General features: G+C 56.6%; 2 protein-coding genes across 3 annotated transcripts; one reads left to right on the forward strand and one right to left on the reverse strand.

The window, feature by feature from the left end:
• Positions 1-8,487: 8,487 nt before the first annotated feature.
• CHPF2 (chondroitin polymerizing factor 2) lies at positions 8,488-15,363 on the reverse strand. The gene is made up of 4 exons (XM_020800208.3): positions 14,930-15,363; positions 12,479-13,043; positions 11,329-11,511; positions 8,488-9,834 (listed from the first exon to the last, which is right to left on the reverse strand). The coding sequence occupies exons 1-4, from the start codon at positions 15,232-15,234 to the stop codon at positions 8,560-8,562; spliced, it is 2,328 nt and encodes a 775-aa protein (XP_020655867.3). The 5' UTR covers positions 15,235-15,363; the 3' UTR covers positions 8,488-8,559.
• A 166-nt stretch (positions 15,364-15,529) lies between these two features.
• ABCF2 (ATP binding cassette subfamily F member 2) lies at positions 15,530-23,859 on the forward strand. 2 transcript variants are annotated; one of them, XM_020800207.3, is made up of 15 exons: positions 15,740-15,848; positions 16,147-16,313; positions 16,856-17,068; positions 17,988-18,170; positions 18,370-18,541; positions 18,652-18,747; positions 18,852-18,954; positions 19,192-19,287; positions 19,415-19,534; positions 19,693-19,782; positions 19,872-19,982; positions 20,126-20,188; positions 20,617-20,745; positions 22,536-22,739; positions 23,579-23,859. In XM_020800207.3, the coding sequence occupies exons 2-15, from the start codon at positions 16,160-16,162 to the stop codon at positions 23,714-23,716; spliced, it is 1,872 nt and encodes a 623-aa protein (XP_020655866.1). In that variant the 5' UTR covers positions 15,740-15,848; positions 16,147-16,159; the 3' UTR covers positions 23,717-23,859. The 2 variants fall into 2 exon arrangements, with proteins under 2 accessions (XP_078234324.1, XP_020655866.1); XM_078378198.1 differs by having other exon boundaries at positions 15,530-16,313.
• The last annotated feature ends 116 nt before the right edge of the window (positions 23,860-23,975 follow it).

A 23,975-nucleotide genomic window follows, 5' to 3' on the forward strand; every position in this document is an offset into this window, starting at 1 on the left:
GATGACTGTGGATACTGTAGTGGGCCAACCAGGTGGGCTCCTGTTGCCATTACCGGGCTTCTCAAGAGGCTTGGAAAGGCCAAGACTGGTGTGGGTGGCATTGGGGGCGATGATACCTATACAGACTCCCCATATGCTCCATGCCACCGAATCCCACTGGCTGACTCGCCACATCGCCCTCCCACCTTCTGCTTGTGGAATTAACATGGGCATCTGCCTGACCATCCCATCAGGGCCTCTCCCTCCTCCTGCAATGCTCTGTTATTCATGTGGGACAGACCTATGGCAGGCATCTCGGGTGTGTGTGTGTGTATGTGTGCCTGGAATTTGGAAGCCACTTCTAAGCAGGGGAATGGACGGGGACATCCATCTCTCAGCGAAAGGTTAGGCCTTGCTCCTCTGGGAGAAGATGTTATCCTGCTCCTGCCTTTGGGGCAAAAGAGACTTTAGCAGAAACAGAGAACGAGTCCTTTAGCGCGATTTACTTTTCCTTTGGAGAACAGCTCCGCGAGGGGCGATCCGCGGAAGCATGGGACCGGCGGCGCAGGGAAGGAGGTGCCCGGCTCTTTCTCTACCCCGAGAGTCGCCCTTTGCCAGAGAAGAAAAGCGGTCGCCGGCACCGAATCACGACATACAAGGAGAATTAAACCCACACACGCACCCCGGTCGGCTGCGGAAGCTGGAACCGACCCAGGCATCCTCCCGAGCGCTCCGGGCTGGGCAGGAGGCGCCCCTTGGTCTCTTGCTCTACTAGCAGAACGGGGGGGGGGGGCGGGGGAAGGGGCGCGCCAGTGTCACCAGTGTCATCGGAATACGAGCGAGGGCAGGCGGGAGGGCGCGCGAGGGACTTCGCCTCCTTGCCAGGGGTCCGAGGAGAGCGTCCGCCCCTGGACGGAGCCGCCTGCGCAAGCAGCCTCGCCGAGAAGCCCCGCTGTCGGGGGCCAGCTCGCCGCCGCCGCCGCCGCCGCCGGACCAGGCGCAGACGCGGGGCTCCTGCCAGCAAAGGGCAACGCTGCTTCCGCGCGCCCCCCCCCCCCAGCCGCGGATCGGCCCGCCGCCCCCGCCCCCGCCCCCGCCCCCTTCGGCCCTCCTGCCTCTGCCGGCTGGAGGCCAGCCCGCCCCGCTCCCCGCCTGCCTCGCGCGCCGCACAGGTGCCCCTCCGGGGAAGGGGCGCTTCTTCACGTGGGCGCGAGAAGCGGGCGGGCGCGCGGGCGGGCCGGCCCCCTCCCCTGGCCCCGCCCGGCCCGCCAAGCTGGTCTCCTCTCCCGGGAGCGAGCAGGCCGGCCCCTCACTCACCCTCCTTCCGCCGCCGCCGCCGCCGCCGCCGCCGCCGCCCTGGCTCTCCGGCTCCGGGGGGGCTCCCGGTCTGGCTGGCGGGCGCGCCCCTCCGCCCCGAGCAGCCCGATGGGGCGGCCCGCTCTCCCGCGGGGGGCCGCTTCTGGCGGCGAGGGGGACCCGGGAGGCGGCCCCTTCCCTGCCGACCCGCGTTGCGGCCGGACCCGAAGACAAAGGGCAGCTGCGCCGGGCTGCCGCCCTCGCCGCCCGCTCGCCCGCTGGCCGGCTCGCCCGCGCCCTGGCCCGCGCCCGGCCGAGAGAGAGCGCCCGCCGCCGGTCCGTCGCTCGGTCCGCTCGTCCGCCCGTCCCTCCTCCCTCCCCAAATGCTGCTGCTGCTGCTGGTGGTGGTGGTGCTGCTGCTGCTGCGGCTGCCGCCCGAGTTTCCATGGGAACAGTATAATGCCTTCCCCGTTGCTGGGGAGATGCAGCCCGAGCAGCCGCGCGCCAGTCAGGCCAGCCGGGCTCCGTCTGGGAGCCGAGCGGCCGCCGCTGCCAGCCAGAGCCGGGCGGCCGGGCGGGGAGCCCGCCCCTCTCGCCCTCGCCCCGCTGCCGGGGAGCCGTGGGCAAGAGCCCCGGGGGAGGGGTGGGAGAGGAGAGGGGCGAGGCGGGAGGGAGCAAACGGCCCTGCTCGGACGGGGAGGACCCCCCCCCCCCGCTAACTTGGTGGTGAGCGCCTGCGGGCGGAATCGCGTCCGGAGGGGGGGCTGCTGTGCCCGCCTTCCCCGGAGGTCGAGAGGGCCACATGGGGAGGGCGGCTGGATGAGAAAGAAAGACCCAGGTGGGTGGAAGGGACCGTCTCCCCGACCCGACCCCCTCCTTCCCCTCACCTCCCCCCTTTGCCCCCGCCTCGGGGAACCCCGCGGAGTATCCTCCCCGCAGCAGCCCTTCATGGGATAGGAAAAGAAGAAGAGGCCAATTGAAAAATGATGATTTTAAGAAAATATGGAATGTATTTTTGGAACATGTATTTCGGAGAGGGAAGGGATATACACAGAGGGAAGAAACAATGAAATTTTGGAGTGAAAATGGATTGAATGAAGTTTAAAGCTAGTTCTGAAGGTGATGGGGGCACATGTGTAATTGTATCTTATGATTTTGTATTGTTTTGTATAGTTTTTTAATGGTTTTTTGTGTGGTAGTAGGTTTATGTTGTATTAATAATTTTTTAAAAAAAGAAAAAAGGGGGAGGGGCACCCGCCCGGCTCCACTGTGGGGAGAAACAGCCCAGCTCCCAGATATAAAGCGGATTTGCTCAGATCCACAAGACAGAGGCTTGGGACTCATGGGGTCAGAGCAGGCATTTCTTCTTCTTCTTCTTCTTCTTCTTCTTCTTCTTCTTCTTCTTCTTCTTATTATTATTATTATTATTATTATTATTATTATTATTATTATTATTATTGCAAAATAACGATTTACAAAACTAACCTAAAGTACATATTCAGTAAAAACTATCCACAATACAAATTAAACCTTCCCCATCTGTACCACCTTCACACTCAGGACTAGGTTAACTAAAGATATGTATTCTCGAAGGCTTTCACAGCCGGGATCTGATGGCTGTTGTGGGTTTTTCAGGCTCTTTGGCCCTGTTCTGAAGGTTGTTCTTCCTAACGTTTCGCCAGCCTCTGTGGCCGATTAACAACCATAACCAAAAGTATCCTTTTAAAACTTTTCACCCTGTTCCACTCCAAAAAATACTGTACATACATTCTCCTGCTGGCCTATAATGTTTTTAAAAGAAAATTAATAATTACAACACTAATATAAAATGTGTATACGTACAATGCAACTATAATTCCCCACCTATGCCACCGTCACCCTCTGGACCAGGTATCCAGAAATATCCTTTTAATCCCTTTTCACCCCATTCCACTCCAAATATACATTGATTCTTCTGCTGGCTTAGGACCTTTCCCCTTCTCAAAGGCATACTGTACTTCAAATATAAATTCCATACCTCTTTAAAATCATTATATTTTCTCATTCCCCTTCTTACTTTCATTTTACATGTTAATTTATCATTAATCACCAACTCCACATTTCTTTGTACAGTACCAGTCTTCAAGATTAATTTGCTTATCACTTTTCCAATTCTTAGCAAACATTAATCTTGCTGCTGTGACCATTACAATAATAAACTCTTTCCGTTCTTTTTTAATTTGGTCATTCTTAATTATATTTAATAGGGCAATAATTGGTGATATTTGAATACTACGTATATCCTATAATTTCTCTAAAACCCAGTGCCCATACTTTCTTATTTTACACATCCACCACATATGCCTATAAGTCCCTTTTTCATTTTTACATCTCCAGCATTGAGATGGTACATTTTTATTTATTATATTCAGTCTTGCTGAGGTAAAGTACCATCTCCATGCAACCTTATAACAATTTTCTTTTACCCTTATAAACGTACTCTTCATTATTCTTTGTGACCATATTTTATTCCAATTCTCACTTTTGACCTCTTCTTCTAAATCCTCTTGCCACTGGTTTTTCATCATAGCTTTTTCAGATCCCACTTGTGTTATAATCTTATAAATTACACTCTGTATCCTTTCTTTTATTTCCTTCCTCTTAAATCTGTCTTTGCTCAATAATCTAAAATTTTGACAATTTTCTTATTTCTCCTACTTTTCTGGTCAACTTCTTTATCCAGCTTTCCATTTGGAGTATATTTAACCAAGATATTCCCTCTTCCTGACCCCAAATTTCCTTTAATACTGTAGTATGTTTATCTTTCTTCTTTTTCATCCAACTTCTTATTGTATTTAACCCTTTCTCTACTAATATTTCTTTAATTTTAAGAATTCTGGAAAAGTTCTCAGTCTCTTGTTATAATGGGAAAGTAAGTGGGCTCAGTATATATCTATTTTCTTGGCCTATAGCCTTTTCATTTCAAAAATACATATTCCAAATACAAGTTCCATACATCTTTGAAATCCTTAGACTTTATTATTCCTCTTCTTATTTTCATTTCATATATTAATTTATCATTGATTCCTAAACTCCACATTTCTTTATACCAGTCTTCCATATTAATTTGTTACTTTTCCAGTTCTTTGCAAATATTAATCTTGCTAATTTGCTTGTAATTATGCTTCCAATCCTTTTTAACATTCCAGGTGTTAAAATGTCTTTCTTGAAGGTGGGCTAACTCTCTTCTGCTCACCCCCAGCTATGTGCTTGACATTGAAACAAGGTTGTGCATGTAGTTTAGGATAGACTTTTCTTTCAAATATATATTTTAAATAAAATTAGTAATCTTTTATTTTAAAGGTTAACATATGACTTGTTTTATTGCTCTAGAAACTAGAACAAAAAGATAGGGTTAAAAGGCTCACAGGAAACACCATGGCTGTTTAGTCTTATAAGAAAGTGACCTCCTAACAGAGCTCTCCCGAATAAATTTAATGATTTGAATCAAACATTACAACATGAGGAAGTGGATTTTGACCCACAACAGCTTACCCTGAAATAAAACACTTCTTCTTTAAAGGGATGCATCTTTTGGCTTCCCACCCCATTTTTTTTTCTTTTGCCAGCTTGCTGAGACAGACTGAGCCACCAGCAGCTGCTTCCTCCTCTGGTGATGAGAGCAGCATTGTAAAAAAAAAGAAAAAGAAAAAAAAGGGTGGGGAGTCTCAGAAAGGGCTTCCAAGCGATCTTCACGTTTGGGAGAAGGTGTCCGGATGGCCCACCTGCCTCTGCATCCCCTGCCCAGAAGGAAAGAAAGGGTTTCTGGAGAGTCCTCAGGAAACAGCTGAGCAGCCCTGCAGGATTGTGGCCTGCCTCCTGAGCAGGCAATGGGACTACTCTGAGAATCTTCTGAGCTTGGTAGCAATAGCAGCAGCAGCAGCAGCCAGCTTTTGCTGGGAAACATGGGGGGGGGGGGAGGCTACAGTGGCATGACTTTGCAATGTGATGCAAGGAAGCCGTACCCTGAAAATGGGCAGGAACCACCAGCAAGGAAGGCCTGCCTGGGTTGTGGCACAGAAGCCTCACCAGGTGGGTGTGGAACAGAGAAGCACAGCAGACTAGCAGCTCTGCCTCCTCCAGCCAGCCTTCGTTGCATCTCAGCACCCCATTCTAGTTCTGTCCCTGTTTGCTCCATATCCTGTTTTATGCATAGTTTAATTCACCTGCATTGTGCTGTCCCACATCCCCAAAGGTGCCCCAAATGGTAGCATCTTTCCTCAGAGGCTGCAGCCTCTTGATCGTTGCGCTTGCCACTTCCCTGCTTCTCTTGTTATGTGTTGTCAAGTCAAGACTTACTTACAGCAGCTTTCAAGTGAAACATTTCAAGGAATGGTTTTTACCCCACCCCCAGCCCCCCCAGTAAGTTTCCATTGCCTGAGCAGGGGGATTCGGACCCAAGCTGCTTGAGTCGCCTTGTCCCTTGATCCACTCCCCCGCACTGGGTACGGCTCCTTCTTCCACTGGACTCTTCTTCAGGTGTGGCGACTATAGCTGCGCAGCCGCAGCAGCAGCACCACCACCAAAGCGTTTGCCGGGGGCCCCCATACTGCTGATTTGTATATAATCTCTTGCATGCTTACTGCAAATGTTTGTGTTCCTTATCAAGTAGCTTCTGATCTACAGCAGCCCTAATAGGATGTTCGAAGGATGCAAGGTGTTTACAGAAGAGCCTCAGCAGTGGATTCCCACGGGTAGGTGGGTCTGTGAACCAAGCTCTCCCGAGTCTTATTCTGACACTCTACGTACCTGCCACTCCAGAAGTTATTACGTATTAGGATACAGATACTACCCCTTGCCAAAAGGTCCCTAATGAGGTCCTAAAGGATACCTGTGAGCCAATATCATCATCACAAGCCCAAACCAAAGGATGGCTGTACTTATTTTCTTGTGTGGGTGGGGTAGAGGAAGAAGGTTATCAATCTTGACCCCTAGGATTTAGCTGCCCCTTGCAGACCCTGAAGTCAGAATCACAGCCCCCCCCCGTGACCCTCGAGCTTTTCCAGCCCCTGCCTCTTGCCCTGCCTCCCCTCCAGACACCCACCCTGCAGGAAGGCCTGGCCACGTCCAGTCTATACACCTGGGCCGGTGGGGGAGAAGGGAGATGACCATGCGAAGGGCGCCAAAAGGGGACAGGAGTCGTCTGGCAGTCAGGCCAGGCAGAGAGGGAAACTTGGTGGAAGGCAAGCCTTGTCCAAGACAGAGGCCAGACCTGTACCGTGGGAACACAGAAGTGCCGCCCGCCTGAAGCGAGGGAAGAGCCTGTCCTGTTGGCGGAAGGCAAAGGTCATCCATCAAAGCCACACTTACATTAGGTAGAAACAAAGAGGCAGCCCAGCCTGGGAGCGGAGCTACGGACATCAGCAACAATTTGTCTCGGCCTCCTCAGATCCCGGCCAGGCTTAGTAGGGAGCAGCCCCTCGTGCCTGCCAGCCCCACCTCCCTCAGCCTCGGAGGACCCAGTTCCAAGGAAAGACAGGCAGGAGCCTGACTCACAGCAGCGCAGGAAGCGGCTGCCGTGGCAAGGAGGAAAGGGAGGAGGCCACTGGACCCACAGAGCTGCTAGTCCCAGCCCCAGTGAAGTGAAAATAAAAAGAGGAACAGCAAAGGCTAACGATTTCAAAGATGTATGGAATTCATACTTGGAGCATGTTCTTTTGAAGGGGAAAGGGCAAATGTCAGCAAAAGAATCAATGTCTTTTTTGAGAGGCCCGGAGTGAAAAAGGATATAAATGGATATTTCACCTAGTCCCAAGGGTGAAGGTGGCACAGGTCTAAGGTGTATTGTATGTAGTAATTCTAGAATTATAGTTTAGTTTTAACGTCAAATAATATGTATCTATCTAAAAAAGACAGAACTAACCCCACGGGCAGGAGCAGGACAAATCCTCCCAAGGCAGCAGGGAAAGGTTGAGTGGTCCCTCTGGCAGCTTCAGCCTCCCACATGCCCAGTGCCACTCCCAGAGCAGAGCCAGCGCAGCCTGGAAGGAAAACCACCTGCCAGTTTCGCCAGGCCCAGCACCATGTGGGTGTTTGCCCACAGGCCCTCCTGTAGACGCCCTGCACACACAGACTCGCCCAAGGCCTGCCTTCCCCTCCCCTCCGCAGTGTCACCAAGCACCTTTCCCACACTGCCAAGCATACTTGTGCTCTGCCATGCCAAATGCCCGGGCGCCAGTAGATGTCCTGGGCTTCCTGCCTCCTCATGACACAAGGAGGGGGCAGGCAGGGCAGATGCCAATCCCAAGAGTGCTATGGCAGCCACTTGTACTACCAAGGCATGTCAAGTTTGATTTCCAGCATGCTGCCCTGTGACACATCCACCCATCCCACCCCCACCCCCGTTACAGGCCGACGTGCATGGCCTGGAGGGCCACCGCCCCCCCCCCCCGGGTGAAGGACCATTAAGACAGAGGAGAGCAGCCCGCCTTGGAGGCTGAGCCGCTGGATCCTTCCATGTCTTGCAGAGAAGAGAAGCCCTGGACCCTCGCGGGCGCCCACTTCTGTCCCGAGGACAGCGCTGTCTCTCCAGAATGCCCCTCCTCTGACATTCTGGGGGGGGGGAGGAGAAGAACGCCACCCCTTCAGTAAGGTCAGAGGGGACTTGCGGTTGGACCCCAACAATCCCTGCTCTGGCCTCCTGGATGTCTGTGGCCATTAAAGACCTTCCAGCACTAGGATCGGGGTGCGCATGCGTTTCCCCTGCATCCCTTAGGGAGCATCCCTGTTGGTGGTGACAGGCGCGCCCAGAGGCAAGAGGGAGGCTGATGCACCCACAGAACATGCAGCTGCTGCCACTGCCCTGCTGGGCTCCCAGGCCTAACTCCCCACCCCACCCCTGCTCAAGTCTGAGGCTGCGGACCTTCCCCCTTACCTTGCATGGGCTTTCTTGTCAGTGTTCCCCCCAACCAGAAAGTAATCAGGCAGCTCTCCTCTATGGGAGATCAAGCAGGCGCCCAGCCGCCCTTTGTGGCAGAAACCCCACCGCCCTGCCAGAGGGAGGGAAGCAGTGTATATGGACTGTGTGCAAACCCGGCAGGAAAGAAGGGGAAAATCCTCTGAGCAGTGCCGCCAGCAAGGACCATCACCCCCCCCCCCGCCTGCACCCACTGTACCCCAGCCCTTGGCAGGAGCAACACCACGTAGAGTCCTGGAAAAGATCCAGTCGATCCATCAGCAATGAGGCTTTAATGGTTTCCCAAACAAACCTATGCTTTTCCTTCTCCTCTTCCCAAGACCTAATGCTCAGGTGCTATTGGCCTGCTCCTGCTCAAAGAAGGCCATGGCCAGGTGGGAGCGCGAGGCCAGGCCCTGCAAATTGCTGTGGACACAGTGGCGGTAGAGCTCCTCACTCAGGCGGGGGTTGCAGCTCTGAAGCACATACTTCTGCACCAGCCCCGGTTCCACCGCCCGGAAGAGATGAAGCTGGGAATAGCGCAGGAACAGGTCAAAAACCTCCAGGTCCTCCAGGGCCTCCTCCCGGTCCAGGGCAGCATCCGCCGCTAGTCTGCTCCGGGCTGCCATGTAGTCCGAGTTATAGAAGCAGGCCTCGGCAAAGGCATGGCGGTCAAAGTGTCCATCCCGCAGAAAGTCTGTGCCACTGGTCGAAGCGGCAGCCGCTGGGTCTCTACGATAGGTCAGCACCGGGTTGAACTCCTGGAAGTGTATGGGGAAGAAGGCCTGCCAGCTGCCAATGGCATTCATGCGGCAGCGGTTGAGAACCTCCCCACTGATCTCCGTCCAGACACTGGCCAGGAAGAAGAGCGTGTCCACCGGGTGCTTCTTGGAGACAACATCCATGAGCTTGATCTGGGAGGGCACTTCCGTCTTGACGCTGATCCAGGGGATTTTGACGTCTGCGTAGCGCTTCTCCAGCTGCGCCACCATAGCCTTGACCCCTGCAAAGACGTCCACCTGGGCCACCCGCTGGGCATCGTAGGGGTCGTAGACAAGCAACAGGGTGAGTAGGACGTTGTCATGGGTGTCCAGGGCGTTCACTGCAAAGGCGTCCAGGAAGCTGCCAACAAAGTCCAGCTCCTGCACCGTGAGGGGCAGCACCAACTGCACTCGCGTGGCCTCCATCACGTAGGGCATGGGAATGATTTCCACCTTGCTGAGTGGGCGCAGGAGGTTCACCCGCTTGGCCAGCAGGTGGCTGTGCCCCTTCTGGGTGACGGCCTCCAGAAGCAGATCCAGGGTGTACTCCATGCCCCGCGTGGGGTCAAACCGCCGGTAGCCATTCAGGAGCTGGTGCTTGCGGAAACGCAGCCGGGGCCGGTAGCGTCGGTTCAGCTGCTCCAGGGCAGCCTGGAGGATGTTCTCCACGTCAGCCTTGCTAGCCCCAGCGAGCTCACACTTTGGGGCCCCACTGGGGCAGGAGAAGAGGTGCTGCTCGGTGAAGTAGTCCCAGGTGATCACCTCAAAGCGACTCTTGGGCACAAAGGGGGCTTCGATGCCCACAGGCCATGTCAGCTTGGCCTCTCCCACAGGCATCCGCGTGGTCAGATTACAGATCTGGTCCTAGTAGCAGAGAGAGCACAGCCTGTTAATCTCCTCCCTTTGACCTTTGCACCTGCAGCTGGACCTTGGAAAACAGCAGTGGCCTCAATTGCCTCCCGAACACACACACACACCTGCCCCAACACAAGGGTGGACTCAAGAAATCTGCCAAGGCCCAAACCCCCCTCCCCCCTGCACAGGTGTCCTACCCAGCCGGACTCCCAAGCTGTTCGATGTCAACTCCCATCACAGGCAGCAGGAACTGAATTCTAGGATCATGGATCTGGAAGAGGCCAGTCAGGCCAGTGAAGGAGTCCAAATCAGAGCAGATTGGACAGAGGGTGGTCCTGTTTTCTCTTAAATGCCTCCAGCACTGGAGCACTCACGACTTCCCAAGAATTCTTTTTCCACAGGTGTAGAACTTCGCACTTGCCCATGTCCAGTTCCATTCTCTTGTCTTCAGCCCCAATGCTCAAGCCTATCAAGATCTATTTGAAGGTTGTTCATGTCTTCCAAGCTATTAGCTATTCCATCCAATCTTCTGTCACCTGCCCATCTGATATTCCCTGCACTCCCTCATCCAAGCCATGAATAAACCTGTTGAAGAGCCCTGGGCCAAGGACTGAGCTTTGGGGTACCCTACTCGTGACCTCCGCCCAGGTTGAGACAGAGCCCTTGCTAAACATTCCCCGAGTGCAATTCTGTAGCCAACTGAGTATCCGCCTGGTAGTTGTTTTATTCTGCCCACTCCTAGTTATCTTGCTACTGTATTCACATTATCATGAGCCACTTGGTCAAAAGCTTTGCTGAAGTCAAGAAACATTACCTCCACAGCAGTCTCGCCATCGGCAAATCTGTGTTGGCTTCTGGTCATTAGTCAATAGAAACTGGGCCTTGCCAGAGGGATCCATGGGCCAAATCATTTGTGCTCATGTTTCCCAGGAAGAAAGAATAAGGGGCATCTTGTTTTCAAAATGGACTAAAGAGATCTGAGGATTGCAATCTGTGAGTTTCTCTTTTTTTAAGAAAGTGGAAGCTCTTCCCATTGCTAAATCTACTAAAACACCCGTTTTCTTGTTTCGTGATGCATCAGGCAAAGGAATAAAATGAGGCCAAGGCCAGGTAAGGAGGATCTCGGATCTTGCGCTGTGTGAGCTGAATTCCTCCTTCTGAATCCAGGCTCACATGCAGCGTCCTGGGATGAAATATCTGGGACCAGAGGGTGGCTGGTTAATTCCCCCATTACTTGCAAACTGTGAATCCTGAATTTGTGAGCCTTTCCATTTGCACGTACGCCCTAGAATCTTGGGATGAACTGCCAGCCTTGTTCGTTCAATTGACTTGGCCCTCCCCACATGTGCCATCTGCTTCTGTGACAGCAGCCCTTGACTCCCTGCCCAATCTATGTGTGCATGCACCCCTGCTTATGCAAACGAGAGACCCACTCCCTCTCCTCTCCATTGGCCCCCAATATTCTGAACCAGGCTGTAACCAGGATTGTCCCTGCCCCCCCACCTGCAGCCGCTCGATCTCTTCGTAAGCCCGCTCCAGCTGGATCCTACTGTATCTCTTATGGAGGCGGTACATGAGGGTTGGCTCAGCCACAGGGTGGACAGTGATCGCCCCCCTAAAGGCCTCCCCTTCTTCCTTCTCTGGCTCCACATTCTTGGCCAGTTCATAGGAGAGGAAACGCTGACCCTAAGAGGGAACACGGAAAGAAAGGTGGTGAGCGGCAGGCGGCCCCTGCCCCCACAAGCCCCACATCTCCCATCTCTCCCCACCCCAAAGCAGGGAGACCAAGGGAGAACCACTTTAGGCCGGGACCAGGGAGGTTTGGCAAAAGAAAGGCTGGCCACAGAGCAATGCTGTCCATGGTCTTGAAGGGATCATTGTGAGCCAAGGGGACAGGACTGCCGGAGCTAATCTCAGCTGGAAGTGGGCTGGCACATGTTCTCTTTCGTGTCCGGGACTCCCCATTGCTGCCCCTCCTGCCACCCGAATCCACCAGTCCCCCAGACTTCCCAGCAGGTGCCCTGTGACTGGGCTATAGAAGGCCAAATCATATCAGCCATGGGGGTGATGCCAGCACAGTCAAGAATGGCCCCAGCCTAACTGGGGGTGGGGTGGGGGGCAGCCTCTGTCACTTGAGGAACCGGCATGTCTGGGGATCTGCACCATGCACGCAGAAGGAAAAAAAAACAGAAGAGTCGGACCTTTTCCCTTCAAAGGCACCAGAGTTGTGGGCTCTGCAGCTCAAAAACCTTCCCACGGAGGGGAAGGCACATGCTCCCTCTTGTCAGCTACGTTGATGCTAGGCACCCTCCTCTCCCTCCCTCCTACAACCCTTCCAAGCTGAAATAAGTTTGGGGTGGGCTGGGGAGACCTGCAGCCCCATCCCAGCCCTTGAATTTGGTCTGGCATTTGCAGGACGCTTCTGTCTTCAGCAACCGACCCAGAGCAACAGCCCCCAAGAGGGTGGGCACCAGCATCAGCCATGCCCACTGAGTCCCCCTCATGGGCTCAGGAGCCATGCCTGGTTGGTTCTGAGTGCCCACTGTAGGCTGGCATGAATGGACCCTGGCCTGCAACACACAGACAGGCGGACAGGCGGCCCTCTCCCCCCCCCCGACCCCTCTGGGTGTGATTCAGCCTTTAGCTCTGGCACCTGAAGCTGGGAGAGGCAGCTGAGGCCCAGGAAGTCCACAATGCAGCGTCCCAGCCACTCGTCCGGGCGCACGCTGAGGATCTCATTCCTGCAGTTGTCGAGGTGGGGGCGCAGCTTGAGCAGGAGGCTGCGGGAGAGCAAGTAGCCGAAGCCCCCGTGGCAGTAGGGGGCCTGCTCGTCCCCCCCAATGAACTGCTCCGCCCGGCCCAGGTAGACATCCTGGTTGATGCTGAGGTGGCCCGCCAAGGCCTGGACCCGCTCCGCCTGGGCGTAGGTGTCGTCTTGCATGACAAAGAACCAGTCAAAATCGCCCCCAAAGTGCTGCTGTATGTAGCGCACAGTCTCGTACATCAGCCAGACGGGCCGCTCGTCCCCATGGGAGACCACCGCCATGCCGTGGGGCACCTTGGCACCCCGCAGCCCCGTGAAGTACAGCAAGTGGGAGAAGTGGTGGGCTACTGTCTTGTTGACGGCCACAGCCAAGGTGTTCAGGGTGGCCTTGGAAGTCAGCACAGCCACAAAGAGCCGCTCTCGGAAGCCCAGCTCCGTCTGGATGTAGCGAGTCCTGCAGCGCATCAGGAAGAGAGAGGCGAGGTCAGGAGGGGACACCATGCACCATCCAGTTCATCCCAAGGAAAGACCCGGGACAGGAACCCCGCCAACCCCATTCGCCCTGTGAAGCAGCACATGCAGGGTTAGTTGGGGCGGCACGGAGGGGCAGGGGTGTGTGTGTGTGTGTGTGTGTGTGTGTGTTGAGCTGCTGCTGGCCAACCCCTCCAGCAGCCCTCGACAGCCAAAGGAATCACGACACAGGATGGCAGCGAGAGACGGCAGCAACCCCACCTGCAGAGCTACCCATCTTGTACTGGCCTGAAGACACCCAGCCCGATGTCTGGTTTTGGAAACCGAGCTGAGCCTCCAGGCACCGATCAGGCCTACTTAGAACCCGGTGAGTCGGGGGTGGCCTTCCTTGTCAGTCACGCGTAGTACTAGCCACGCAGGCTAGTTCCGAGATGGCTTGAAAGCAGCCACCTGAGTCTGACTTCCTTTGTAGCTGGACCTGTTCATAGTGCAGGTGGACCAGCCATCCTGGGAGCCACTGAGAGACACAACACAAGGATGCCGCAGTAACCTGGCCACCGTTGTGCCTGACGTAGCAGGAAGGAATTCTCATTTCCTTTCCTTTGTTGTGTCAGGGAGTCAGATGAGCCTCCCCTTCTCCCCTTAAGCAAGACTTCTGGCAAAGAACCTTACTCTCCCAATGCCAGTGATGAGTACAAGCTTTTCAGCTGGCCTCCAATTTCCTTAACATATACTGCATATATGCAGGAAGGCTGATTTTTTCTTAGCCAAGTCAAGCACCAAGCCCACAACTGGAAGGAAGCCTGGAGAGGCTGGAGGGCTTGTCCCCTCTTCTGTCTACCCATTTTATCCGGGCTCTCAAAGCACTTTGCAGTGGGAGCTCCCTTTCTCTTTCCTGAAAGGGTGTGTGTGTGTGTGTGGGTGTGAACAACCTCCCCCCATGTCAAATACGAAGGCCTTTGTTCTCTGCAGAGTTTGAAGAGGGAAGGAAAAACAAAGTCCCTCACTCTCTCCATATCAAGCAGTCAGAGTTCAGGGAAGGCCAGCAGACCCCTGGCCCCAGGTGGCGGGGGGGGGGGAGGAGGAAGCAGCTGCTAAAACTGCCAAGGGCCATGGGAAGTGCAGCAGCAGGATGGGGGGGGGGCGGTGGCCAGGCACTGGGAGGCTGCCAGCTGGCCCACTGGAAGCGTGGGGAGGGTCTCTACCCACAAGAGCCTGCCCTCGCTGGGGTGTCCTTCCTGAGGCCAGGTGGCTATTTGGAGCAGACTCAAGCCACCTTTCCTGGGGCTGCCTGCCTTGCGGCGCTCCCTCCCCGGCAGCCTCTCCGGCTGGGGGTCCCTGGGTCACCCCCCGCCCCCAAAAGGCTGAAGCCTTTCCCAAGAGGCAGCAGGGAGAACCTCCGGATCCTGACCTGGGCCCACCTCCAGAGTGGCAAACCGAGCAGGGGGACAGGAAGCGGGGGAGTGGGGGGGGGAAGAGGCTCTCTGCCCCGCGGCGGAGGCAGCAGGGCTGGCGGGAGGCGCAGAGGAAGGAGGAGGCCGCCCCGAAGATTCGGCCCCGTCCGAAGAGGCGTCCCGGGTAGGACGCCTTTCTTTGGCCCGAAATGCCGCCGCCGCCGCCGCCCCCCAAAACACACACACACACACACGGAGGGGGGAGGGAGCCGTCCACCCTGACCCTTTGGCCACCCACCGGTCCCGGGGGAAGCACTTCCTGGGCCCCTGCGCGCCGTCGAGGGGCACCCCCCCCCGTGCCGAAGGAGGGCCCTTTTCCACCCCCACCCTTTCCGCACACACGACCCCCCACACACACACAGGGGAGGGGAGGGAGGGAGCGGCTCTCTCTCTCTCTCTTTTTTCCCTCTCTTACCGGAGCACCTTCTTGTAGGGCTTGCTGGGGTCCCGGGAGTAGGGCACGATCCGGGGCTTGAAGTCCTCGTCCGCCGCTCGGCCTCCTCCGCCTCCTCCGCCGCCGCCCTCGGGGCTCCTCCCCGCCGGGGGCCTCTCGGGCCCCGCAGCCCCCTCCAGACAGGCGGCGTCGGCGGCGTCCCCCTCCCCCGCGGGGGCGTCCTGGCTCCAGGAGACGCGCAGGAGGCTGAGGCTGCAGCCCAGCGAGAGCCCGAGCAGGAGGGGCAGCGCCGGCCGCAGGAAGGCCAGGAGCCCCGCCGCCCGCATGGCTCCCGCCGAGGGGGGACCATCGGGGGCGGGCGGACGGGGAGAGGGACCCACGCTCGGTGCCGGAGGGCCGGCAGGCGAAGCCCCGCGAAGAAAGTCCCGCTCCTGCCGGGCTCCGGAGCGGGAGGGAGGGAGGGAGGGAGGGAGGGGCCGTCAGCACGCGGGGCGGAGGCGCTGCCCGGCCGGGCCTTCGACGGGGCTCCCCACGGGGCTCCCCCCCCCACCGCCCCACGCTCGCTCGCAGGGAAAGCCCGTCCGCCTCCCTCCCCCGTCTCTCTCTCTCTCTCCCCCCCGCGAGCGAAACCCGGGACTCAATTTCCCGACAGTCCCTAGACATCGCGCGGGGCACCCTGGGCGTTGTAGTTTCCGCGGAGGGGGGGCGCGGGAGCCTCCGTCACCAGGTGACCTGGAAACTCGCCATCCCGGCGGCGCCCGGCGCCCGATGACGTGGCGCGCGGCCATTGGAGGGCGCGGCGGCGGGGGCGGGGCGTGCGCACGCGGCAGCAGCTGTTCTGTTGCGACAGAAGGGAAAGTGCGCCGAGCCGGAGCCGGAGCCGAAGCCGGCCGGGAGAGAGGGAGGGAGCGAAGCAGGGAGGCGAGGCGAGGCGAGGCGGGTAGGCCGCGGGGCCGCCGGCGGATTGCGTTCTCCCACCCAGCCCCGTCCGGGGAGCGCCGCCGTCCCTGCCCCCGCCTCGGGAGGGAGGGAGGGAGTATCCGCGCCGTCCGGCCACGTGCCCCTCCGGGGGTGCAGGTCTTTTCCCCTCCCCTCCCTTCCCTTCCCCCTGCCGGTGGGTTTTCCGAGGGAGATCCCGGTTCATCCTTCTCTTTCCCCCCCACCGCCCTTTTCTCTCCCTCTCTCTCCCTCTTGCCGGCTCTCTCTTCGCCGCCGCCGCCGCCGCCGCCGCCGCCCAGGATCCCGGCCACGATGCCGTCGGACTTGGCCAAGAAGAAGGCGGCCAAGAAGAAGGAGGCGGCCAAGGCGCGCCAGCGGCCCCGCAAGGGCCCCGAGGACGCCTCCGGCGAGCCCGACGTCGCCGCCCTTCTCCAGGGCCGCGAGGCCAACGGCGCTCCGGAGCCAGGTGCGACCCCCACCCCCAACCACCCCGCTCCGGGACCGGCGAGACCGCCCGGCGGCCTCCCTCCCTCCCTCCCTCTGGGCCTCCGGCCAGTGGCTGAGCCTGAGCGGCCTGCCTGCCTGCGCGGGCAAGCCACCCTGACCCCCGGGGAGGCCCCGACGGGACCGACGCCTGGGACGCCGCGCGGACGGAGGCTGGGGAGCGGGGGGGGGGGGTTGAAGGTGCGCCCCAACCGGCGTCATCCGATGGCCGCTTCTTAGCAAGGCTGGTCCCAGGACCGCTTGGCCTTCAGAGGCTCTCCCCTTGACCCCACCCGGCCCCGGAATTGACCTTCTCTTAACCCACCTTTTGGGGTGCCGCCTTGGGTGGGGGGAAGAGGAGGATGGGCCACAGAGACCTCTCAGCTGGCCCCAGGAGGTGACCTGAAGGAGCAGCCCACTGATCAACTCCAAAGAAGCTCTCTTTTGGGGGAGGGGCAGGGAAGGTGTGGCGAACCCTCCCTCTCGCCCTAACCCTAACCCTCTCCTACCTGCTGCTTCCCGTAGACGTGGATGCCATCACGAAGGCCCTGGAGGAGTTTGAGCTGAAGAAGGCGGCCGCCCGGGCGGTGACCGGGGTCTTGGCCTCCCACCCGAACAGCACCGATGTCCACGTCATTAACCTCTCGCTCACCTTCCACGGGCAGGAGCTGCTGAGCGACACCAAGCTGGAACTCAACTCAGGGCGGCGTTATGGCCTTATTGGGCTGAATGGCACTGGTGAGGCTGCAGGCGGCCATGGGGGCTGGGAATGGCTGCACGGACAGCTGGAGATGGAAGAGTGCAGGCTCTCTTGAGCCTGTGACTTGTTTCTTTCGTTCTTGACCCAGTGCAGCCTTTGTTTGCCCAGATGTGGCACAGGAGGAGCAGGGATGTGCCCGTGCTGGTGGGGCAAGGGTTGAGGTGGTTGGCGCCAGGGTGGGTGGAGGGGCTGGCCCTTCTTCTCTTTGGCTCACTGGAGGCCTTGGCCCGGGTGGTTTGGTTCTTCCTTGTTGCCCTGCTGGGTTTTTGAGAGTCTGGTGGGCAGGTGTAAGAGGCTGCCAGCAGGCAGGCAGGGATTGCCTGTCAGATCCAGGTATAACGTGTTCCTCCAGCCAGGGGTCTAAATCCTTTGTTTGCTTTTCCTTAGGAAGAACTGTTGGGGGTGTTCGAGAAGCCCCCTGCTTGCAGGCAATGATTTTTTTATTGTGCCAAGATGCCCCCTCCCTCCCTGTGCATGTTTAGCAGTGAGCTCTGGACAGGCTCTTGGGAGCCCTGGAAGGAGTGACGTGTTCTTGGCTGAAGGGACTCGAGGCTTCACAGTCTAACATGGGCACCTGCCCGTTCCGCTCAGGGGCCTGCCAGCTGGGCCTTCTCCATGCCTGCCGGGTTCTTCCCAACTGGGGTCTAGCTTTTGCCCTCTGTTGCCCGCGTGCATTTAAGCGGGCTGTCCTGTTTTGGGGCCAGGCATTCTGGGATCAGACGGGCAGGTCCCAGGCCACGCAGCTGCCCCCGACAGGAGCGCCTGGCAGTCACTGTCTTCTGAAGGAAGCCCCTGGAGGAATCTCGGGACTGGGGCCATGTGGGGAGAGAGTGACCTGCTCCCCGAGAGGCCCCCATGGGTGATCGGAGCAATGTGCTCCTCTTCCTTTGTCTGTAGGAAAGTCAATGTTGCTATCGGCAATCGGGAAACGGGAAGTGCCCATTCCAGAACACATTGACATTTACCATTTGACCCGTGAAATGCCCCCCAGCGAGAAGACGCCCCTGCAGTGTGTGATGGAAGTGGACACAGAGAGAGCCATGTTGGAGCGGGAGGCGGAGCGCCTGGCTCACGAAGATGGTATAAACTCCTCCCTGTGCTTTCATGGGAGTTCAGAGAAGGGCTGGCAGCAGGACTCTCCCTCCACGGGTGGGATTCTGGGTCCAAGCAGGTTCTTTGTGGGTGAGCGTTGGAGGGGGGGCGGTGTTGGAGAGGCAGCAATGGGGATGTCTGCCTGTAGCCTCCAGCCACTGAGCCCCTCCCCTCCGTCTGCTTCCAGCGGAATGTGAGAAGTTGATGGAGCTGTACGAGCGCCTGGAAGAACTGGATGCAGACAAGGCTGAGACAAGGGCCTCGCGGATCCTCCATGGTCTGGGCTTCTCCCCGCTCATGCAGAGGAAGAAGCTGAAGGACTTCAGTGGGGGCTGGCGCATGCGTGTGGCACTCGCCAGGTGGGGGCCGCACGGTCAGGCTGGACAGGGCGGAGGTTTCCTCCTTTCTCAAGGGCTCCGAGGGGCTGCTTTGGCTGAGCGGCTCCCTCATTCGGATTTCTGCTCTGTAGGGCGCTCTTTATCCGGCCTTTCATGCTGCTGCTGGATGAGCCCACCAACCATCTTGACTTGGATGCCTGCGTGTGGCTGGAGGAAGAGCTGAAAACGTGAGTGGGTCCAGAAAACCTTTGGGAGAGGGAGGGGGCTGAGTGTGGAGGTCCTTCGTCCACCCCCAGGCCTCACTTTCTTCCTTCTGCATTTCCTCTTGCAGGTTCAAGCGCATCCTGGTGTTGATCTCCCATTCACAGGACTTCCTGAATGGTGTCTGCACCAACATCATCCACATGCACAACCGCAAGCTCAAGTATTACACGGTGAGCAGCCTGTACCTGCCCCCCCCCCCCAGTCCTGGCGAGAGGGAGGCTCTCTCCTGCAGGACCCTGCTTGGGGCCCTCCTGATGCCTGCTTGCAGGGCATGGGCCTACTACAAGGGGGTGGGGTGCCCTTCTTGGGGGGGGGCCACATAGCTGCCTGTGGTGCTCGGTCTGCAAAGGGGTGGGGTATCCCAGAGCCTCGTGCAATCAGGCCCCCTGCTGGACTTCTCCCTTCAGGGTAACTATGACCAGTACGTCAAGACACGCCTGGAACTGGAAGAGAACCAGATGAAGCGCTTCCACTGGGAGCAGGATCAGATCAGCCATATGAAGGTAGCTGCGCAGCCTTGGCTGACCTTTCTCGCCATGGCGAACGTGTAGTTCTCTCTGGGCAAGATGGGCTGGTCTCCGTCCTTTGCAAGGCCTTTGTGCCAACATACAGTCTCTGAACGGTTTGCAGAATTACATTGCGCGCTTTGGTCACGGCAGTGCCAAGCTGGCTCGTCAAGCCCAGAGTAAAGAGAAGACTCTCCAGAAGATGATGGCATCTGGACTAACCGAGCGGGTGGTCAATGACAAGGTGAGGCAGAAGGCTGGCAGATCTTGACTTCCCGGGGCAGGCAAAGGCCCAGGAGGGACACTGACCTAATGTCCTGGGCCAGGGCCGAGAGCAAGAAGGAGAGGCAGCTCTTCTCTCTGGGGCCAAGAGAGTGATAGGACTCCCTACTTGGTTTCCAGACACTCTCCTTCTACTTCCCATCCTGTGGAAAGATCCCTCCTCCAGTCATCATGGTGCAGAACGTGAGCTTCCAATACAGCAAGGATGGGGTGAGTGAGATGGCCGGAGGGAGTGGCCAGGGGCACCTTGCTTCATGACCGGCTCAAACAATGACTCTTTCTCTTTCTGTGGGTTTCAGCCGTGGATTTACAACAACCTGGAGTTCGGTATTGACTTGGATACCCGAGTGGCCCTTGTGGGACCCAATGGGGCTGGGAAGTCTACGCTGCTGAAGCTCCTCACTGGGGAGGTAAGCCTCCTCTGCAGGGCCAGAAAACCAGTGGGCTTGGTGGTCCCAGCCTTGGGCAAAGGCTCTCCCTCCGCTGGGCCCCGGCAGGGGTGACTACGGGTGCAGCTTGTGCTTCTTCTCAAGAGATCTTTTCCTTCCTCCAGCTGCTGCCCACCGACGGGATGATCCGCAAACACTCTCATGTCAAGATCGGCAGATACCACCAGGTGCTTTTGGAGAAGGGCGCAGAAAGAGGAGTGTTGGAGAGTGGGGCACCTGCTCCTCTTGCTGTCCTCCCCAAGCAGATCTGTTGCAGGATGAGATCTGCAGATGGGCTTCCCCATCTCTCATACTCACCTGCTCTTTACTGGCGGTCCACAGACCAGTGGTAGGGAGCCCCTGTGTTGCATGCAGAAGAACTCAGCAGCATCTTGAGGGTGGGTGGGAGACAATCCTGCCTGAAAACTGAAGGATCCGTACTGGTCATGAATGGCCGTTCTGCCCTAGAGGTGCCCCTCTCTTGGTCCAAAGTGAGACAGCCTGCTGGGTGCCTGGAGAGGAAGGGAATGGGGGCCTGCATTTCCATTTCTCCTGCTCCTTTGTCCTGACCAGCATCTGCTTCTCTTTTCCTGGTTTATTCCTCTGTCTGACTCAGCATTTGCAAGAGCAACTGGACCTGGACCTCTCCCCACTAGAGTACATGATGAAGTGCTACCCAGAGATCAAAGAAAAGGAAGAGATGCGCAAGATCATCGGCCGCTATGGGTTGACCGGGAAGCAGCAGGTTGGTCTGGCAAAAGGGACAGAGCAGGGAGCCCTTGGCACCTGCTGAGATCCATGTCGCAAAATTTTGGGACCAGGATTCTGTTTGGGAGAAGGGGGAAACAGCAGGACAGGGTGGGAGCAGAAGCTCTTCCAGGGTAAACTCGGACTTCCCTGAGCAGTGGAGAGAGAGAGAAAGCCCGGTCTCCTTGGTGGCAGCTCTCCCTGGGAACAGGCAGGGACCCCAAGGCCCTTCTGGAACGGGATAGGGTTTACTTAGATAGACTTTCTAGGGCCTGGTGGGCTACAGCTGAGAGAATGGAACAAACCGGGCAGGCAGTTTTCAATTCATGGGATCATGGAGTTGGAAGGTGCCTCCAAGGCCATCAAGTCCAACCCCCGGCTCAGTGCAGGAGTCCAAGGCAAAGTATATTTGATGGATGTCTATCTAAATTTGAATTTCTTTTTAATGCTGGAGGCGCTCACCACCTCCATTGTAATGCTCCTCTGAGAGTTAAAACGTTTTTCCTGGCATTCAACCGAAATCTGGCTTCCTGAAACTTGAGCCCATTATTGCATGTCCTGTACTCTGGGATGATCAAGAACAGATCCTGCTCCTCCTCTGTAGGACAATCTTTCAAGCATTTGAAATGTGCTATCCTGTCTCTCCTCATTTTTTCCTTCAAGGGTAAATGTGCCCAGTTAGTTCAGTATTTCTTCATAAGGTTTGGTTTCTAGTCCCCTGTCCATCTTTGTTGCCCTCCTCTGAACTTGTTCCAGTTCGTTGCCGTCCTTCTTGATGTGTGGTGTCCAGATCTAGACACAGAACTCAAGATGATGCCTAACCAGTGCTGAATAGAGGGGAACTAGTCCCTAATGGGTTTTGGAGAGTATACTTCTGTTAATACAGCCTAAAATAGCATTTGCCTTTTTTGCAGCCAGATCACACTCTTGGCTTATATTCAACTCCAAGATCCTCGCTTACAGAGCCAAGTATCCCCCATCTTGTAACTGTGCATTTGCCCTCCCCAAGTGTAGATCTTTGCACGTAAACTTGTTAAATTTCCTTCTGTTGTTTTCAGCCCATTGCTTGAGCTTATCAAGATCTTTTTGATTTTTGCTTCTGTCTCCCAGGGCATGAGCTGTTCCACCTAATTTATGTCATTCATGAATTTAATAAGCATTCCCTGCACCTGCTTGTCTAAGTTACTGGTAAAAATGTTGAAGAACAGCAGGCCAAGGACTGGGCCTAGTAGCGCCCCATTTGTTATCTCCCCGGAGTTTTAGAAGGAGCCATTAATAGTGAGTGAGATTTTCTAACCAGCTGTGTATCCACCAGGCTACCCAATCAAAAGAACCCAGATTAGTCTTGCTGAATTTGTTCTTGGCGAATCCATGTCAGCTTCTAGTTATTACTGCATTCTTTTCAAGGTATTTGCAGAGTGATTCCTTTGTAACCTGCTCCAGAATTTTCCTCGGGATTGACGTCAGACCGGCTGGTCTGTAGTTCCCTGGTTCCCCCTTTTTGCCCTATTTGAAGATCAGGACATTAGCCCTCCTTCAGTCATCCAGCACTTTACCCATCCTGCTTGTTTTCAAGAAAATAACAGACAGAAGTTCTGAGAGTTCTTTATCACCTTACCAGGCTCTGGAGATTTCTTACTGGAGTTGTTGTTGCTGCTGCTGCTGCTTCCCACAGCATGCACTCTAGGATTGGCCGCTAATAACCCTGCTGCAGCTTTTGGAGGAGGGGGAGGCATTTGACCTGGCATGTGATGTGTAAGCGGGTTTGTCTGTTTCTCTTTGTGGCAGGTGAGCCCAATCCGGAACCTGTCAGATGGGCAGAAGTGCCGCGTATGCTTTGCGTGGCTGGCGTGGCAGAACCCCCACATGCTCTTCCTGGACGAGCCCACCAACCACCTTGACATTGAAACCATTGATGCTCTGGCTGATGCCATCAATGACTTCGAGGGGGGCATGATGCTCGTGAGCCACGACTTCCGGCTCATCCAACAGGTCTGACCAACATGGGCCCTCTGGGGTTGCGGGTTGCTGCTGTATGTGTGGAGGGCATTGTGGTTCAGCTTCAGAAAGTTTAAAACCCCAAACCTTTGCAGAAAGCTTTAGAACGGGGGCAGGCGAAGTGTAATCTTCCAGTCCTCCAGGGATTGCTGGAAAGAAAGTCCCCTCATCTCTCACCGTCAGCTTGGCTGGCCAGGAACCATGGGAGCGGAAGTTCTACCACATGTGGTGGGGGTGGAAAGGCACACGGGCTTCGCACAAGGATGCTGTCAGGCTGACCAAGAATACTTCTGGGTTGTAGGAAACGGCTCCCCAGAGACACTTTAGTTGAGGTAGGGCAGCAAAAGAAAAGGGGGAAACCACCCTGGCAACCCTGGGCAGCGGTGGGGGCGGGTGAAGGGGAAGGGATCACTCCTGGCATGGACAAGTGTCACAAGATCCTTTCTTTTTTCATGCAAAGAGGAGGAGCGGCACTGGAGAGGGGGAGAGAGAGAGAGATTCCCTCTCAGCACTAGATAGCGCTCAGCACCCTTTTCTAAAGGAGCTGGCTCCAGTATGGCTGGAGAAGCGCCTGGGGGTTTGCTCTCTGGTTTATGGTGCTGAAGAGGGGCAAAGGGGGGGTGGCTCTTAGCTTCCAGAGAGACAGTCCGCCCAGAGGGTTGGAGGGCTGGGGTGCCGATGCCAGAGAACTGGTGCTGCTGCTGCCCGCTCCCCGGCTTTCTCTCTGCTGCTCTGGCAGAGACTGGAGCCGGGTCTTGATGATGATCCCTGGCCGTGGCTGTCCCCTCGCCTGCCCCAGCTGCTCATACAGGGCTGCTCTTGCTTGCTTCCAGGTCGCCCAAGAGATCTGGGTGTGTGAGAAGCGGACCATCACCAAGTGGCCGGGAGACATCCTTTCTTACAAGGAGCACCTCAAGTCCAAACTGGTGGATGAGGAGCCACAGCTCACCAGGAAGTCCCACAATGTGTGAGCCCTCGGGGTTGGGGGCTCAGGGGGCCTTTTCCCCAGAGACTGGCAGCACCCTGTGCGGGCAGCCCCCCTCCCCGCGCCCCCCGCCTCCACCGCCTGCCTCCTGCTCACCCCAGGGAGGAAAGAACTGGTTGCTGCTGCTGCTGCTGCTGCTGCTTTGTTTCGTTCTGGTGCTGCCGCAGCTTTTTTCCTCTTCTCACCACCGGCTTCCCTCCGCAGCCCTCGTGGCCTCCACTTGGATCTTGGATTGCACCCGTTTC

This window comes from Pogona vitticeps, chromosome 6 (genome assembly GCF_051106095.1).
Source record: "Pogona vitticeps strain Pit_001003342236 chromosome 6, PviZW2.1, whole genome shotgun sequence".
Classification (NCBI taxonomy): domain Eukaryota; kingdom Metazoa; phylum Chordata; class Lepidosauria; order Squamata; family Agamidae; genus Pogona; species Pogona vitticeps.

Excerpts from the sequence above, each read along its gene's own strand:
- CHPF2 (XM_020800208.3), bottom strand. The coding sequence starts at position 15,234 with ATGCGGGCGGCGGGGCTCCTGGCCTTCCTGCGGCCGGCGCTGCCCCTC. Across the intron at positions 13,044-14,929 it reads CCCTACAAGAAGGTGCTCCG|GACTCGCTACATCCAGACGG; the intron begins GTAAGAGAGGGA and ends GATGCGCTGCAG. Across the intron at positions 11,512-12,478 it reads GCTGCCTCTCCCAGCTTCAG|GGTCAGCGTTTCCTCTCCTA; the intron begins GTGCCAGAGCTA and ends GTTCCCTCTTAG.
- ABCF2 (XM_078378198.1), top strand. The coding sequence starts at position 15,677 with ATGACGTGGCGCGCGGCCATTGGAGGGCGCGGCGGCGGGGGCGGGGCG. Across the intron at positions 18,171-18,369 it reads GCGCCTGGCTCACGAAGATG|CGGAATGTGAGAAGTTGATG; the intron begins GTATAAACTCCT and ends GTCTGCTTCCAG. Across the intron at positions 18,955-19,191 it reads GCAAGCTCAAGTATTACACG|GGTAACTATGACCAGTACGT; the intron begins GTGAGCAGCCTG and ends TTCTCCCTTCAG.